Source organism: Echinococcus granulosus, assembly GCF_000524195.1.
Source record: "Echinococcus granulosus chromosome Unknown EG_S00073, whole genome shotgun sequence".
NCBI classification, from domain to species: domain Eukaryota; kingdom Metazoa; phylum Platyhelminthes; class Cestoda; order Cyclophyllidea; family Taeniidae; genus Echinococcus; species Echinococcus granulosus.
Genome location: NW_020170453.1, coordinates 134,208 through 148,404, shown reverse-complemented (window position 1 = coordinate 148,404; position 14,197 = coordinate 134,208). Strand labels below are relative to the sequence as shown.

The 14,197-nt window shown below is 45.7% G+C and overlaps 3 protein-coding genes across 3 annotated transcripts in view; 1 reads left to right on the top strand and 2 right to left on the bottom strand. All coding sequences in view use genetic code 11, as the record gives it.

The window, feature by feature from the left end:
- Positions 1-14: 14 nt before the first annotated feature.
- EGR_07240 (Protein TSSC1) lies at positions 15-2,533 on the bottom strand (the record flags this gene model as incomplete). The annotated part of the gene is made up of 9 exons (XM_024496489.1): positions 15-225; positions 397-581; positions 662-896; positions 965-1,207; positions 1,286-1,360; positions 1,430-1,613; positions 1,856-2,000; positions 2,118-2,234; positions 2,489-2,533. The coding sequence occupies 9 exons, from the start codon at positions 2,531-2,533 to the stop codon at positions 15-17; spliced, it is 1,440 nt and encodes a 479-aa protein (XP_024349074.1).
- A 3,787-nt stretch (positions 2,534-6,320) lies between these two features.
- EGR_07239 (Muscleblind-like protein) lies at positions 6,321-8,744 on the top strand (the record flags this gene model as incomplete). Its single annotated transcript, XM_024496488.1, has 4 exons — positions 6,321-6,399; positions 7,357-7,709; positions 8,008-8,382; positions 8,463-8,744. The coding sequence occupies 4 exons, from the start codon at positions 6,321-6,323 to the stop codon at positions 8,742-8,744; spliced, it is 1,089 nt and encodes a 362-aa protein (XP_024349073.1).
- A 3,089-nt stretch (positions 8,745-11,833) lies between these two features.
- Positions 11,834-14,197, bottom strand: part of EGR_07238 (Propionyl-CoA carboxylase alpha chain) — a gene marked incomplete at both ends in the record, with an annotated part of 2,635 nt that continues 271 nt past the window's right edge. The window contains 4 exons of the mRNA XM_024496487.1: positions 11,834-11,902; positions 11,981-12,491; positions 12,676-13,681; positions 13,746-14,197. Of these exons, the coding sequence (XP_024349072.1) occupies positions 11,834-11,902; positions 11,981-12,491; positions 12,676-13,681; positions 13,746-14,197 (2,038 nt within the window). The remainder of the gene's footprint in view (positions 11,903-11,980; positions 12,492-12,675; positions 13,682-13,745) is intronic.

Genomic DNA, 14,197 nt, shown 5'->3' with positions numbered 1-14,197 from the left:
ACCATTAGCATTGGTTATACCTTGTCAAAGTCGTCCGCTTCCTCCTCCTCGTCGTCGTCGCATTGAAGGAGAATTCCCAGCTTGACCTTGTCGGGCACCTGGTTAACCAAAAAGTGCCCATCATAGTTCACGGAAGCAAAAGTCCAGGGATCCACGGGGCTCCAGTCAACCGCATAAATGCTCTCCTGCTGCTGTTCCAGACGCCCCAGCACTCCATCCTCCAAACTGAAAAAACATTTCCTCGGATTAATTTCAAAGAAACTGGAAAGGTCCAAGGAAATTAAAGTCGCATACACCCTAAATATCGTGACAAAGTGACCACAATGGGCTTGAAACACGCAAGGCTTTCCAGTCAAAGCTATCCTCAAAAAAAGTGAAAAATGGAAATGAGTTCACCCTTCAACAGAGATTTCGGACTCCGCAGGAGAAGACCCTCCACTGTTAGCTTTGGTGCCATCCGTTTTACTCAAGGCCCCAGTTTCCGAAGAAAAACTGGGCAAGCCGTAGAGGCAGATGCAAGAATCACTGCTAGCTGATAGAAGCAGCTGATCTCGAGTTGGATGGTATCGTACAGTCCATATCTTCAAGTGGAAAAACGATTTGGTTGCCTAATGCTAATCATGACAATGACATTAAAACTCTAGAACCGATTTTCGCATACCCAGTGCGAGTGCGCAGGAATAGTTACGAGGGGCTTTAACCCAACCGTTCCAGAGCTGACACTCCTAAATGAAAAGTTTCCATGTGAGGTAGCACCGACCTTCTGAATCGATCGAAGGTCCCACACACTGAGGCATCCATCGTCGCCACCAGTGGCCAAAATGTGATCCAAGTTTGGATTAAAATCAATGTCACGTACACATGGCCAGTGTACATCACCCAACCAGAAACAAGGCCTAAAGAAATGCAAGTAGATATCTTAGAATAAATCACATTGACAGCGAGTCAGAAGAGCTCTACGGACTGCATGCAACGTGTGTCAATGCCGAGGACGCCAGAATCAAAGGCAACTCCGACTGTGGAGGCGTTTCGATGAGGAGACCATCGAACAGCATTTACGGGAGAGGTGATTGATCCCCCTGCGACCTCACCGACTTCCGTCGGAAGTCGCAGTTGGCTACATGTATTGACGGCGTAGTCGCCTGAGGCAGCCTTAAGAATGGCCAGAAAACTGGATGTTGGTGACACTGTTCGGCTGCTCGAAAAGCTGAAAAAGCGGAACAATGCGACTGAAACGCTTCAATGAGGGTGATGAGATGCGTTTTACAATTGAAAAAGAACGCACTGCTGTGTTCCCGGGAGGGGTGGACCTAATACACATACCAAGTCGCTGCAGGTTTCAGAGGGGTGTGCTGCAACTCTGCCGGGAAGAAAAAAATATTACTGAAAAAAAATCTCTTTAAAATGCATGACAAATTAGGAGCTATACTTTTTAATCGAGTTAAAATCGTTGCAGGGTACACTAGTGACGAACTCCAACTGTTCCGGGGGTCGATCCGCGAAATCAATTTCTTTCTCTTCCTCCGACTCAGTCGGTGAGAGCGACTGTGGAGGCGGCGGTGGAAGACGCCAAATTCGAGCACCGCTGCTCAGTTCTGTCTTGCTTTCTGAGACTGAATGGATAAAAGCAAGAGTTATCAGTTTCGAAGGAGACGCAAGCAGACCAATATTGGTAAAATGCTGATCTGAAAACCCATCCTAATGGGCAGAACTAACGAAAGTAGCAAGTGTACAGATTCTTTGATTGAATACTGCAAAGTAGTGCAAAAATTAAATCCTATCTCACTCATTATTTAAGACGACAAATGTAGCTCTATTATTCAAGGAATGAAGGATGAATGACGTCGGAACTAACTGGATGAGTAGACAGAAACGAAGAGGAGCGGAGCAGCAGGGAGCGCTGTCAAGCCAACGACTTCACCGTCCGGGTGGATGAAAGATTGACTCCTTAGGTGTAATGACTGACAGGAGTACCCTTCCTCTAGAGTCACTAGATGCACCTTTAAAGAATGTAACAAAAGAGGTGCGCACTTTCTTCAAAAATTGATAAGGACACCTTTGGCACTACTAAATGTTTAAGAATTGACGTATTTCATAAGCAGTTCCATGGGACATACCTGGCTTCCATTAGGCGTCACAGACTGGCAACCGACCAAGAAGCGTGCATTTTCTGACTGCTCAGCCAAGGGTCCGGACTGAAAATCGTAGAGACCAACAAGGCAGCGTGCTTGTGGCTGTAAGCGGGACAAACGACTGACAATGTAAATGAACAAAAAACCGTGACCAGGGCAGATGTGAACTAGTACCTAGTTTGTCAGGCAACTCTAGTGCAAAGCCATTATTGAACTACCCATTTTGCATTAATAAACAGTGCTACCAGTCTATAATATTTCTGTATGAATGAAAGGAAGTGAGTACATAAGTCTAATGAGAAATGCAGATTTGCGTTACAGATTATGCAATTACTATGATTAAGAAGATTACTCACAGGAAGTGAAAAACCTTGGGCCGTCTCTTGCAAATTGTAAACCATCGGTGGAAACCTGACATAAACACAAGCAGTAAAAAAGTGAATGTAACTGCAGAGTACAATATAGGAGTATCACACATACTATGTATTAACGGGGGGATTAACAGCTAATACAAATGCGGTTAATGAAAGAAGTAATTACAGTATAAACCCCTATCAATAACACACACAAGGACTTGGGACGCGGTATTTACAAAAGGTGTGGGTTCCTCTTTGCCGTGATAAACACATTAATCAATGTCTATTAAGAAGTCATAAGCTAGCAGAATTTGAAGACAATTTGGGGCGCATTATAGCGTTTCTATTTGTAACGATTTGTCACTACTATAATGCTTTAACTGCCTGTTAAAAATATATTCTATGCAAATTAGAATATCTCAAATGCAGAATACCTTCATGGTTGTAAAAAGAACTTATCTGATCTATTGCTGCTCTTAAACAAGGTTTTTAATTATCTTTGATTGTTACTATTTTTTACTAAAATCATGTCCATTTCATAATTCATGTTAGATATTTTGAAATATTCAAGTGTAGAGAAGGCATTCATAAGTGATGCAATTGCACTTTCTCTAAGCGTACCTGCTCTATGGCAAAACCCATTTTGTTTTCTTCCATTTTTACCCATTCTCTTCACTTCTGCCTTATATCCCAAATTCCATATTAAAAAGTCGGTACAGAAGTGCAACAGTATCGCTTAATCTGTTTACTACCGGCTTCACATACGTGTGATATCTTTATCCATACTCCGTCATTTACGAGCTATCAACCTTTTACTAAAAGGCATAGCCAGAGTGGTGCGCTTGAGACCACAAGACGAACTCTAGATACTTCCGGCTTAACAATAGTTCCAGCTTCTTGGATTCTGAACTATTGCAAATACATTTTGTAGGAATTACTAACGAATAAATAACATAAGAAATGACTAATTGATTCTTTTCCGAATATTTTTTGACCTAGTGTCAAATCCTCTTGCTGAATTATGCTGATTTGCTAATGTGAGGCTTTCCTTCATCTTGTTTTGCCTTAAATTAAACCAAAATATTAATCGAAACAAGAGTGCCTATGGATCTCCTAAAAACAATAAGATTACTTTAATGTGCTGAAGATTTTAACATTTTTGGAGTAGTTCCTTCGCCTCATTTCTGCTATTACCCTTCAATTACCTATTGGCGTTGTTCTACAAGAACTTTCCCCCTCGGATCATGTACTGCAGCGCCTCAAGCGTTCTCTGAAATCACGGTTAGCCGAGGTAGTGGGGCAGAGCATGAGCTACGAAAGGAGCTTGTTTGACTGTACCTTTTAGGCAAGAGGCGGTCAATAAATACGAACTACGGGATATATCGGAAGAGTCACTAGCCCCTGCAGAGGAAATATGACCTGAACACGTTTAATCGTGATACCTGTACTCCTTTATTCATCCCTACCCGATAAAGCATATCCCCGTCCAGGGCTGCGAAGGTGGTGATGGAAGGGAAAACACCGACCCTATAGCAATACTACTGCCTTAAGAAAGAGGTGGCAGCTGTTGGCATAGCCCGAAGGCCGTGTTGAATGGGGAAAGCACAACTTGCGGGGGCTGAAATGCCCGCGTAGTCAAACAAAACTTTGATTCACGATGTAATACCAGTATCACACCGAATTTTTTGCGAGAAATCAGCGCATGTTCGCGTTCTTGTAGCCAGACTAGACCAATTTTTGTCCAGTAAACTTTTGACGGCAATACTGCTGCGCACATGGCTTATAATACCGCTTAGTAGTGGGTAGTCGTACAGATTAAAACAATGTAGCACCTTAAGACGTCCTTGAAGATGAAGGATGAAATAATATTCAGGTAGAATATGCATTGCCGTCACACGGAAGAGCTGAGGGACTACTGCCTCGATTCAGAGGCCAAGCCACTTACCTTAAGTCGGAGCCCTAGGTGCTTGCGAAACCAAAGCAAAGAGTTGCACAAACACTTAAAGTACCGCAGTTATAATATCAAAGCACAATGGTGGGTAGACATCAGTGGAGATAGCCTAAGAATTGCCGATCCCATGTCATCAAAGCTTTGATAAGCAACCAACTAAGGGGCCCACTTGCGCCGGTCACTCGGTAAGGGATGTGACATCGAAAATCCTGTCATTTCAGGTCTTACGGGTGCGATACAATGCCGAGAGTCCGGGTCCTTACTCACCTATAGGTGTATTTTAAGTGGTCATTTTTGGCAGTCATAGTCGAAAATCTACTTTGTTGCATTCACAGTGTTACAATGGAATTAAGGCCGCATTCTTTGAGATTAAAGCATCTTTGTAGCTTAGGCCAACCCATTACATTTAAAATTCCATAATTCAAGGTTTGAGTCATTAGACGTGAAAGTTTGTCTCCAAAATAACCCTTTATTTCAGCAAACTCAAAGCTAGGATCACCAGTTTAGTTACTGCCGATCGAACGGCGTGATAAGAGCTTCTAATTCATCGTTCAGATGTTACGAATGCCAGCTGGCTGTCCAATCTCTCGCCCGGGTTAATTTGTTCCAACTAATCCAACATCACCACGCCAACGCTTACTCCGAGCTGTGTTGCTAATCCGCCCTTGTTTTGTGGCAGTTTGTTCAGTTCAATGTTGGCTCATGTCACCGCATGTCACGTGGCTCTCGGTCTCGAGGCTGTCATCGCCTGCCCCACACCCGAGTTCGACAGCATGCCGTTTTGCTGGTGGTGCACCTGCAGCAGTTCATGTGGTGAACACCACACGGACTGCATCATGATCTCGCAAAACTTACATCAAGGACTGTTCACGAATCTAACCGTGAATGTGTACCGGTGATTTTGTGCTTTTAAAATTCATCTATGAGTACATTAGCCTCACCCTTTACTACAACAAGATTATCCCTTTATCTGCTTGGACTTATTTTAGTACAGCTCCCTGAAAAGCAGAAAATTTGTCCCTCCACCCTTCCCAAGTATCCTTCCTGACCTTGAACCAGAGTTTGATGAAATTCCTCTTCTTTGTGATGCCTTAAAAGATGGTTTCAAGGAATGGTTTTGTGCGAGATGTTAAGACTGTTACGATGCTGTGATACCGTGTGACACGATTCGTCCTGTGCAATCGTTGCTACTGCGCCCGATTTGGGGGGGGGAGAGGAACAGTAGACCTAAGAGTGTTCCGCCTGTTCATCTTCCCTGTCTCCGCCTCCAGCATCTGCCATTAAGGCAAGAATACACTTTCAGCGCTGATATCTGCAACATCAGTACCACTTCGGAGGGCACAGAAGGTACTCGACTCCGGACCCGAAACGCACCAATAAGAGCTGGTCTGTGCAAAGAATCAACCGAGTTGACAAAATTAACACGTTCCGTGTCCACTGGTGACATTATCTGTCATGTATTATACACTTCTGCCATTCACACAGGATTTGACACCACCAGGCAAGTAATATACTGTCACCATTGTGTAAACGCTACCTCAGTGCATCTTACAGCTCTGTCTTATCGGTTTTGACTGGAAAATTGTAGATCTAATGAAACGGGATTTCTATCATGATGAATTCACATGATAATAATATGATAGATATGATTTTCCACTTTGCACTTTGATGTGACGGAACAGCAAAATGATCTCTTTGTGCTGCCCACCCCTCCCCCCTTCCTCTCACTCCCCCCCATAGACGCGGTCGTCCATCAGCTGTGCCTCCGCGAACAGAGCTCATTGGATTTGCGGTGAGCACAGCTCTGACCTTGACAGATACCTAACCCGAACTCTGCTCTCCGCGGTTGGAATTTGGCGAGCATTTTTCCACCGCTTAGTCATGGGGATGGGTCGCCGTTCTCGAAGCCCCGATGCCTCGCTCGCTGAGGCGCCAGCCGAGAAAATGGCCAAAACTTCGGGTAAGTTGGCCCACGGCTCCCTCTAAATTCGCCTTGTTCTGTACACTAAGTGCTATTCATCCTATAATTTGCGGCAATTTTTAAAATTTTGGTAAATTCGTTTCTTTTTTCAGTATTTTGCCGAGGTTCGCCTTCAAAAAGCTTCAGATGGTGATTTCTTTAATTTATTAGCTTTTCCACTTCTTCCTAACAAAAAACACTCGCCTCTTCCTTGTTGCTTCATTTGTTTTATCGACTTGCGGTGAGCTTTTTTGGTTCGTGCTTCTATCATCCTACTTTTCTAGCAGTAATGACCTCTTAAAACGGAGCTCCGCGAGTGACAATGCCTAGCATTTCAGGTGGAACTATGTGCGGTCCACGTGCAGAGCTGTCGCACACTTATCGATTTCCATGTTCCACGATGCTCTTGAAACAACGATCCCATGCTCGACTTCATTGGAGTGACGTGGAATCCCAAAATAATTATGCTTTGTAAATTCACCTCGCCAATAATTAGCTTGAGAAGCGCTTCTCGTCATTCTTGTCTTGTGGCTTGAATAAACTAACAGCAGCATTCAAAATTCGGTTTCACTCTTCACAACGAAATTTCAAATGATCAAATTTTTGTAGCTAATCTGTGAGAAAGTTCATTTTGCATCACCAGTGACCGATTTCTGGTGTCACACTGCACATTCTCGCGATCACGGCTCAGTCGAACACGAATGAATTCATTTGAGCGGTGTTGGTGGCGGAGACGCTACATAGTCAAAGGCTCCGACTAAAGCTCCTCCAGTCAAGTTAGTCTGAGCTCTAGTTCAACAACGATCTTGTCAACGTATATAGCATCCATTCTGCTGGGTCTACACTTTACTCTCTCCCGACATCAGCTTCGGTGTAGTGAATATGTGTTAGTGTCCACATCATGTCGTTTCTCTACCTCTTCACCAACCATCGGTTCTAACTCTCTTTCTACTTTAGACCCAAAAGACACATTCTTGGACAATGCCAATAATTCTGCGTCTTTGAATGTTTTTCACGATTCTGGAATAGCCTCAATGACACCGCAGGAGACAACACCGTCTAGAACGTCGTCAAACCAAGCAGTGCTTGTTAAAGACTCCCAGCCTGCAGCCGCACGAGCCAAACGACAGGATTGGTGCCGCTGGCCCATTTGCAAGGAATACTATAAAACTGGTGCCTGTTCTAATGAGAGAAACGGGAAGAAAGATGGAACTCCCTGTCAACTGGCTCACGTCAGGGAAGAAGACGGGGTGTCCGTGAATGCTGATAATTATGTCCGCGTTTGCTTTGACTCTATGGGTCTTATTCAGGTTTGTGCCTTTCTGCTTTCAACTTTACAAGGCAGCCAGCTTCGTTCACTAGTCGGTAATGTGCCTTTTAGAGATCCTATTGGAGAAGGTACAATAGCAGGGCTATTTTGGCTATCTTCCGAGAGTTGGCCATTCGTTGAAATTCCTAGCTTTCTGATGAGACATGATTTCGATGGATGGCTATGACACGTAGTAGGCGGGGAGTTGTGTTTGTGTCTAGGTGTTGTAGTTTTGTTGCCTCTAGCTGCTCTTGAGCGTTGTGTTGCTGTGCTCGAAAGCCTCCACTTGACGCTTTTAGCCCGCATGTCGACGAGCGAAATGCTCCTTTTTCCATCCACCAAAGCACATTCGTGATCAGATAATTGCAAGGCGTCACGCTCAGTATCTGCAGGAGAAGCAGGCCAAGATAATACGCAATCAGATTTCCAATGCTCTGATGCAAATACCCTCAACATCCGCTGTGAATCCCTATGTCTGTCTCACCGACCCACTTTCAAATCTCTCGCTTAACCAATTTTTGATGTACAACAACTGCATAGTTCCAGACTGGACTTCGCCAAACCTTCTAGCTGCAAATAGGACCACCTATGTAGGCACCGATGCTAACGCTGCTCGGTTGCCTCCAGCGGTGGGCATCGATCCCTCCCTGCTCATCTATCCGCAAATTCTACCGGTAATGCTGCCTCTTTCACATATGCACGCTAATTTAAATCATTTCACGAATGCTAATTCCCTTTGCATCTCTCTTTCCAGTCAGCAGCCGTGATCTCGGCAGTAAATTGGGCCGATTACGTATCAAAATTGAGCGTACAGTGTCTCCAGCAGCGCACCGATTCAATCACACCATACAACTGGCTACCCGTGACACCACTGAACCCACAGCTACTTGGCACCGTGGTTCAGCCACAAGCAGCACTTACTTTTCATCAGCTCGGAACAATAAACTCGGTCGCGCCGCCCATCGGAGCGCCTCAGCCATCGAATGCTGCTCCCTGTATGCAGGGTGCGGCGCAGCTTCCAAATGTGACGCGATAGAGACGAGACGAGACGGAGGGCAGAGAAGGAGAGGTATCAAGTTGTAAGCTCATTGTGTGATCGAACTCTAACATATTTACTCTCACTCATCAAATTACATTTTTACTTTTCACTTTTTTAATCTCATAGCGGCGGACGCTCACGGGTTCGTGGCTTTTGCCGGCTGGGGATTGTTTTTTTAACCTTCGACACGATTGTGAATGCAGTATGATTAATTAGCGAAAAGTCGAGATACAAGCTAATGCCTGCGTGGATGGCGGCGGAGCTAGATCCGCTTGAAGAGCGGCTTACGAAGCTCAGTCACGCTCTCCACCTACTTTGTACCTTACCACTGTAGCTAGGATGTAGCAGTCAAGTTGAGAAGAAAATAAGGCATATAAATATGTTGCAGGAACCAAGCCTTCCTTCTCAGAGTACACCAGGTCTTTGACTATAAAAGTGCTCGTTGTGCAACCGCTGAAGCTGGTCCTGTGCTAGCAGCTCGCAAGAGCTGCATGAATTCATGGTTTAATTCGATGAAATCACCACAAATTTTTAAATTGCGAATCTTTAGCGATGCTTGTCCAGACAGAAAATCTGCAACCTCCAATTTGGCATTATGAAAACAGATGGAAATGAGTACCGTCACTATCTGAAAGCAGTCGGACGACGTGAGGAAACTAGAGGTGCGAAGCAGAAGTGGAGGTGTTAGTACTGGGGGCCACAACTGTAGTAGGCTTGAGAGTTGATATTTGGCGTCAACATGACAACCGAGGCACCTTCGAGGTCACAACTTGCATATCGCTCCGGAAGTAGGCTTTGTTTTCAGCACAAGTAAGGACAGAGCAGCAGCATGCAGAGCCGCATGACATCGATGCGCAGGACAAATTGCAGGGACCAAAATTTTGCTCACGTGGTCCTTTTTCTCCACCACCTCGGCGCTTCCAGCGTTCACTCGCCTCCGTAAGATATGCTAGCTAGGGAAACTCAGCAGCGTTTGTGCTTCTCGATAGTGAATCATGCTGGGAGAAGTCAGAGTGCAAGGAGTTTTGCACCGGAGGCGTTGTGGGTACCAACTGGTCTTCGGTGGTGAAGGAGCCTCACCATAATACTCGGCATTTGATCATTCTTGTCACCTTGTTGCCATCTCAATGCCTCTCCACTTCCAGCAACCTGGAGATCTGCCAATTGTAGCTGTGCTTTGTTCCCAGCCACAATTTTAAACTTCAAAGTAGAGCATTTGCGATTTCTGCTGCCCATAAAAAGACAAAAAGTGGTTTTGAAGAATGATTCCACCGACCGCTATCGCTCATGACAACATGGCAAGATGCGCCTGTCTAAAAGAGAGTTTACTGCTACACGCTCAAGTGACATGAGTACAAAGAAAGTTCAGTCGGAGAGACCGAGAGGTCAGGGAAATTAAGCATGTCATTGGGATAAATGGCCTGCTGCTACTAATATTCAGGGTTCCATTATCCACAGGAGGATAATATAGGGCTTTCAGGCTGTCAAATGCGTACTTACTGATTAACCGATTAAATAAAAGAAGCTTAAAGTAAAAATCGAGAAGGCCGAAGAGAAAACACTCCATTTCAGTGGCTAGCGTCGAATGCTAGGTAGGTTCTCGACCGCTGAAGACCATTGATGTACGCCTAAAGGCGAAACGAGGCATGGTACTCTGGCGGAATATGCATTGTCGACCTACAAAAGGTCTGGGAGGGGGGAAGGAGCCTAACTCCCGACATGTTGCTGGCATGACCCGGAGGTCAGGCAGCCCAGAGGAGGTACAATGGCTGAGCCCTAAGTGGCCTATCACCAACACTAAGAATTAAACAAACAAGGCATTACAATTTTGATATCGTTTAATTCGGACTATCATCGGCATGATGGTCAATGATGCCTTCCCGCGTGTCAAGCACTTTCAGTGGGAAATCTGAGCATCCACTTCTTTATTCCACGAAGTGATGCATAGCAAACTACTCTGAAGCATGCAGACCACTTGTGACTTTCTTGCGACATCCACAGAGTGCTTTGAGCATGCAACCTTTCTAAACAAAAGATCTTCCTAGTTGGACTACCTAAATACCCATCAGTAGTTCAGGGGGTTGTTGTACAAGCCATTAAGCAACTGAAGCCTTGCATTTACTAAATAATAAGCGAGACTTCGGTCTAGACAAGCGTAAAGCACTTCACGTCTGACATTGGCTACATTGTATCGTTCCGAGTTTTGCCTGGAGTTTAGAGAAGTTAAGGCACTAGTGCTGAAAAGAGCTGAGAGGCTGCTGTTATGACGTGAAGGCCATACCGCCCGAAGGAAATACAGTCTGCGGAGTTCAACATTTAGAGCAGTAAATAGCCACCCTCTCTCCTTTTGAGCGCAGCGGCTTCAACTTCCACCCTCTAGGGGGTTCCGTAGTGCGCTCTGCCTCCTCCACTACCACTATCGAAGTAGCAATAACCGACCCCGTCAGCTGCGCCCTAGGACGGCGATAAAGGCAGCAGCTACAACTCAACAGCTGCCATGCGGATCGTGAGAGTGGTGGGGAGAAGGAGTCCTTCGACTCCTCCGCGCTCTCGAGAAGTGTGATCGCGTTTCGGGCATTTCATCCTGCCCAACGTCGAATTCACGATGTTGGAAGAGCCGGAGGCCAACAAAGCGTGGTACTGCGCAACCACCTCGACAGTCGCCTTCGATACCAACTCAGCTATTTTGCACTCCAAGGCACTTTTAGTAGAGCAACTGGTCTTTAGGCAATTTGGCTAGTCTATCAAATATCTCTATCGAGCCTCAGTCAAATGATGAAACAAGTTTGATCTCCACTTGCAAATTTGTGACTGCTTCAACCTCTAGTATCACGATGACTCCTATAGCCAACTGGGAAACTCATTCAGTCACTGATGTCACCAATGCCATAGTAATCATACGGCCAAAAGCACCCCAAGTCATCTCTTTTAAGATGGATTTAAGCAATACAGTAAGGACCACATTTAGTTGTGCTTCATGTCAGCAGTTTTCTGCTCATAGAATTTAAAATAGTCTCGAAAATTTGAAGACATCTCAACTAAAGCGAGAAAAAAGGGAAAGAGGTTATGACTGTCTACAGTTACTGCTACTCCAGTTCCAAAATGACCTCCCCTTCCGCAACAGTTTGACCCTGCCTCACATTCACCGCTTTCACCTGAAAGGCAAGACCATTTGAACAAGATGATGTAAAGAACAGTGAATCAGGAGAAAGGAGAATAGACTGTGGACTTACGATGCCGCAGTGGGTAGCATTCAGGCAGTTGCGCATCTTCATGGCCTCCAGGATGCACAACTCCTGACCCGCCTCCACCACTTGTCCAGCATCCACAGAAATCGACGTTATAAGACCGGGCAGTGGAGCTCGAAGGGCAGAAATGGGCATTGTCGGCTTGTTCTCCCTCTTATGTGCTGCAATGAAGGCTGACTCCAGAGCTGCCGCCTTTTCTGAGCGGATTCGAAGCCAGAAGATGCTTCCCCGATACTGCAAACACACATCGCCAACATGATTGCGTTCTCGCAGCTGGAATATTCTTGTCTCCTGTTCATTGAAATTCTGCTCAACGATACCATCTGCTAGATTGAAGTTGTTCATCACCCGTATCACTCTCACCAATGACTTCTTAGATGAAAGGGGTTCTAACCTGACCTCGAAAAAGTCATCTTTTTGAATGACCTGGGCTTTGACTACGATTGTGCCATCGACAACGCTTACGACCAGACGGAAGGGTGCATTGACGACTTCGCTGCAGAGGAAAACAAAATCGTTTAGCCACATTACCAAACCTTCATTAAGCAACTTTATTTCCTGTTTCGCTAGTTAAATTCATGAACCTGATAGGGCAACGTAAACAATTAAGTAAAAATGTTCATGCCACTTGTTCATGACTTTATAGACAAGTTAAACGCTAAAACAGCAAAACAGCTCACCTCACGTTGGCTTGATTCCGAAGGACATTTTTGACATTGATTACCGAAGCGAGGGCAATCAGTTGGTAGACTTCTGTCTCGTGAAGTTGTGCACCCCTGAATCCCTCTGGATAGATCCGCGCAAGATGATCGGTTGCGAACTCTCCAGACACAAAACCGGTCTCACTTATAATATCTCTCAACAGAGGAATATTAGTAGTCACACCACGAATAATAAAGCTATCCAACGCCTTCGTCATTATACTCAGCACTGCTTTTCGATTGCCGCCGTAAGCGACGAGCTTACAAATGAGCGCGTCATAGAATACGGAGATTTCGGAGCCCTCTACCACACCAGAATCACATCGTACACCACGTATGTGACTCGGCTCGCGGTATGAGGTCAGTTGACCAACTGAGGGCAGACCAAAGGCCTTCTGTGGATCCTCTGCACAGACGCGGCACTCCATAGCCCAACCGCGTGTGGAAATATCCTCCTGACGATAAAGCAGCCGATGTCCTTTAGCCACTCGTAGCATCTGGTGGACAATATCCACACCAGTGATGCACTCAGTGACAGGATGCTCCACCTGGAGGCGTGTATTCATCTCCAGGAAGTAGAAATCTTGACTTCTATCATCGAAAAGGAATTCCACGGTGCCAGTAGAGTCGTAACCGACAGCACGCGCCAGAGCGATAGCCTGATCACAGATACGACTGCGCAGGTTAGCAGAAGAAGTGAAAAGGGAGCTAGGTGCCTCTTCCACCACCTTCTGGTTGCGCCGTTGGATGGAGCAGTCGCGTTCATGCAGATGTAGCGCGTTTCCATGCTTGTCGCAGAGCACCTGGACTTCAATGTGCCTCGAGGCGACAAGATAGCGTTCGAGGAGGATTCGATCATCACCGAAACTGGCTCGTGCTTCCTCCCTTGAAAGGCGCAAAGCTTCAAAGAGCTCCGCGTCATCTCGTGCTATCCGCATTCCTTTACCACCACCTCCTGCCAGCGCCTTCACAATGACTGGATAGCCTGATGAGACAATGTCACTGGTTGATCATAAAAAGTAGAAGGAAGGTTTACAAAAACCACGTACCGAGGACTTCAGCTACCTCTAAGGCTTCCGCAGGATCCCTCACTTCTTTGTCGGAGCCAGGAATGCAATTAACGCCAACCTTAGCCGCGATAATTTTGCTCTCTACTTTGTTTCCCATTAAACGAATAGCCTCGGGATCAGGACCCACAAAAACAACGCCCAAATCGGTGACTTTTTTGGCAAAGATGTAGCTTTCTGAGAGAAAACCGTACCCAGGGTGGACAGCCTCGGCGCCGGTCGTCTTGACAGCGTCCAAAATAGCATCTACGTTGAGGTAGGAGTGAGCAGAGGGTGGCGAACCAATAAAAATGGCCTCGTCAGCCATGTGTACAAAGAGGGATTCAGCGTCAGCCGCACTGTAAACAGCAACTGTTTTGATGCCCAATCGTTGGCAAGTAGTTATCACTCGACAAGCGATTTCGCCACGATTTGCGATGAGCACTTTCTCGAAT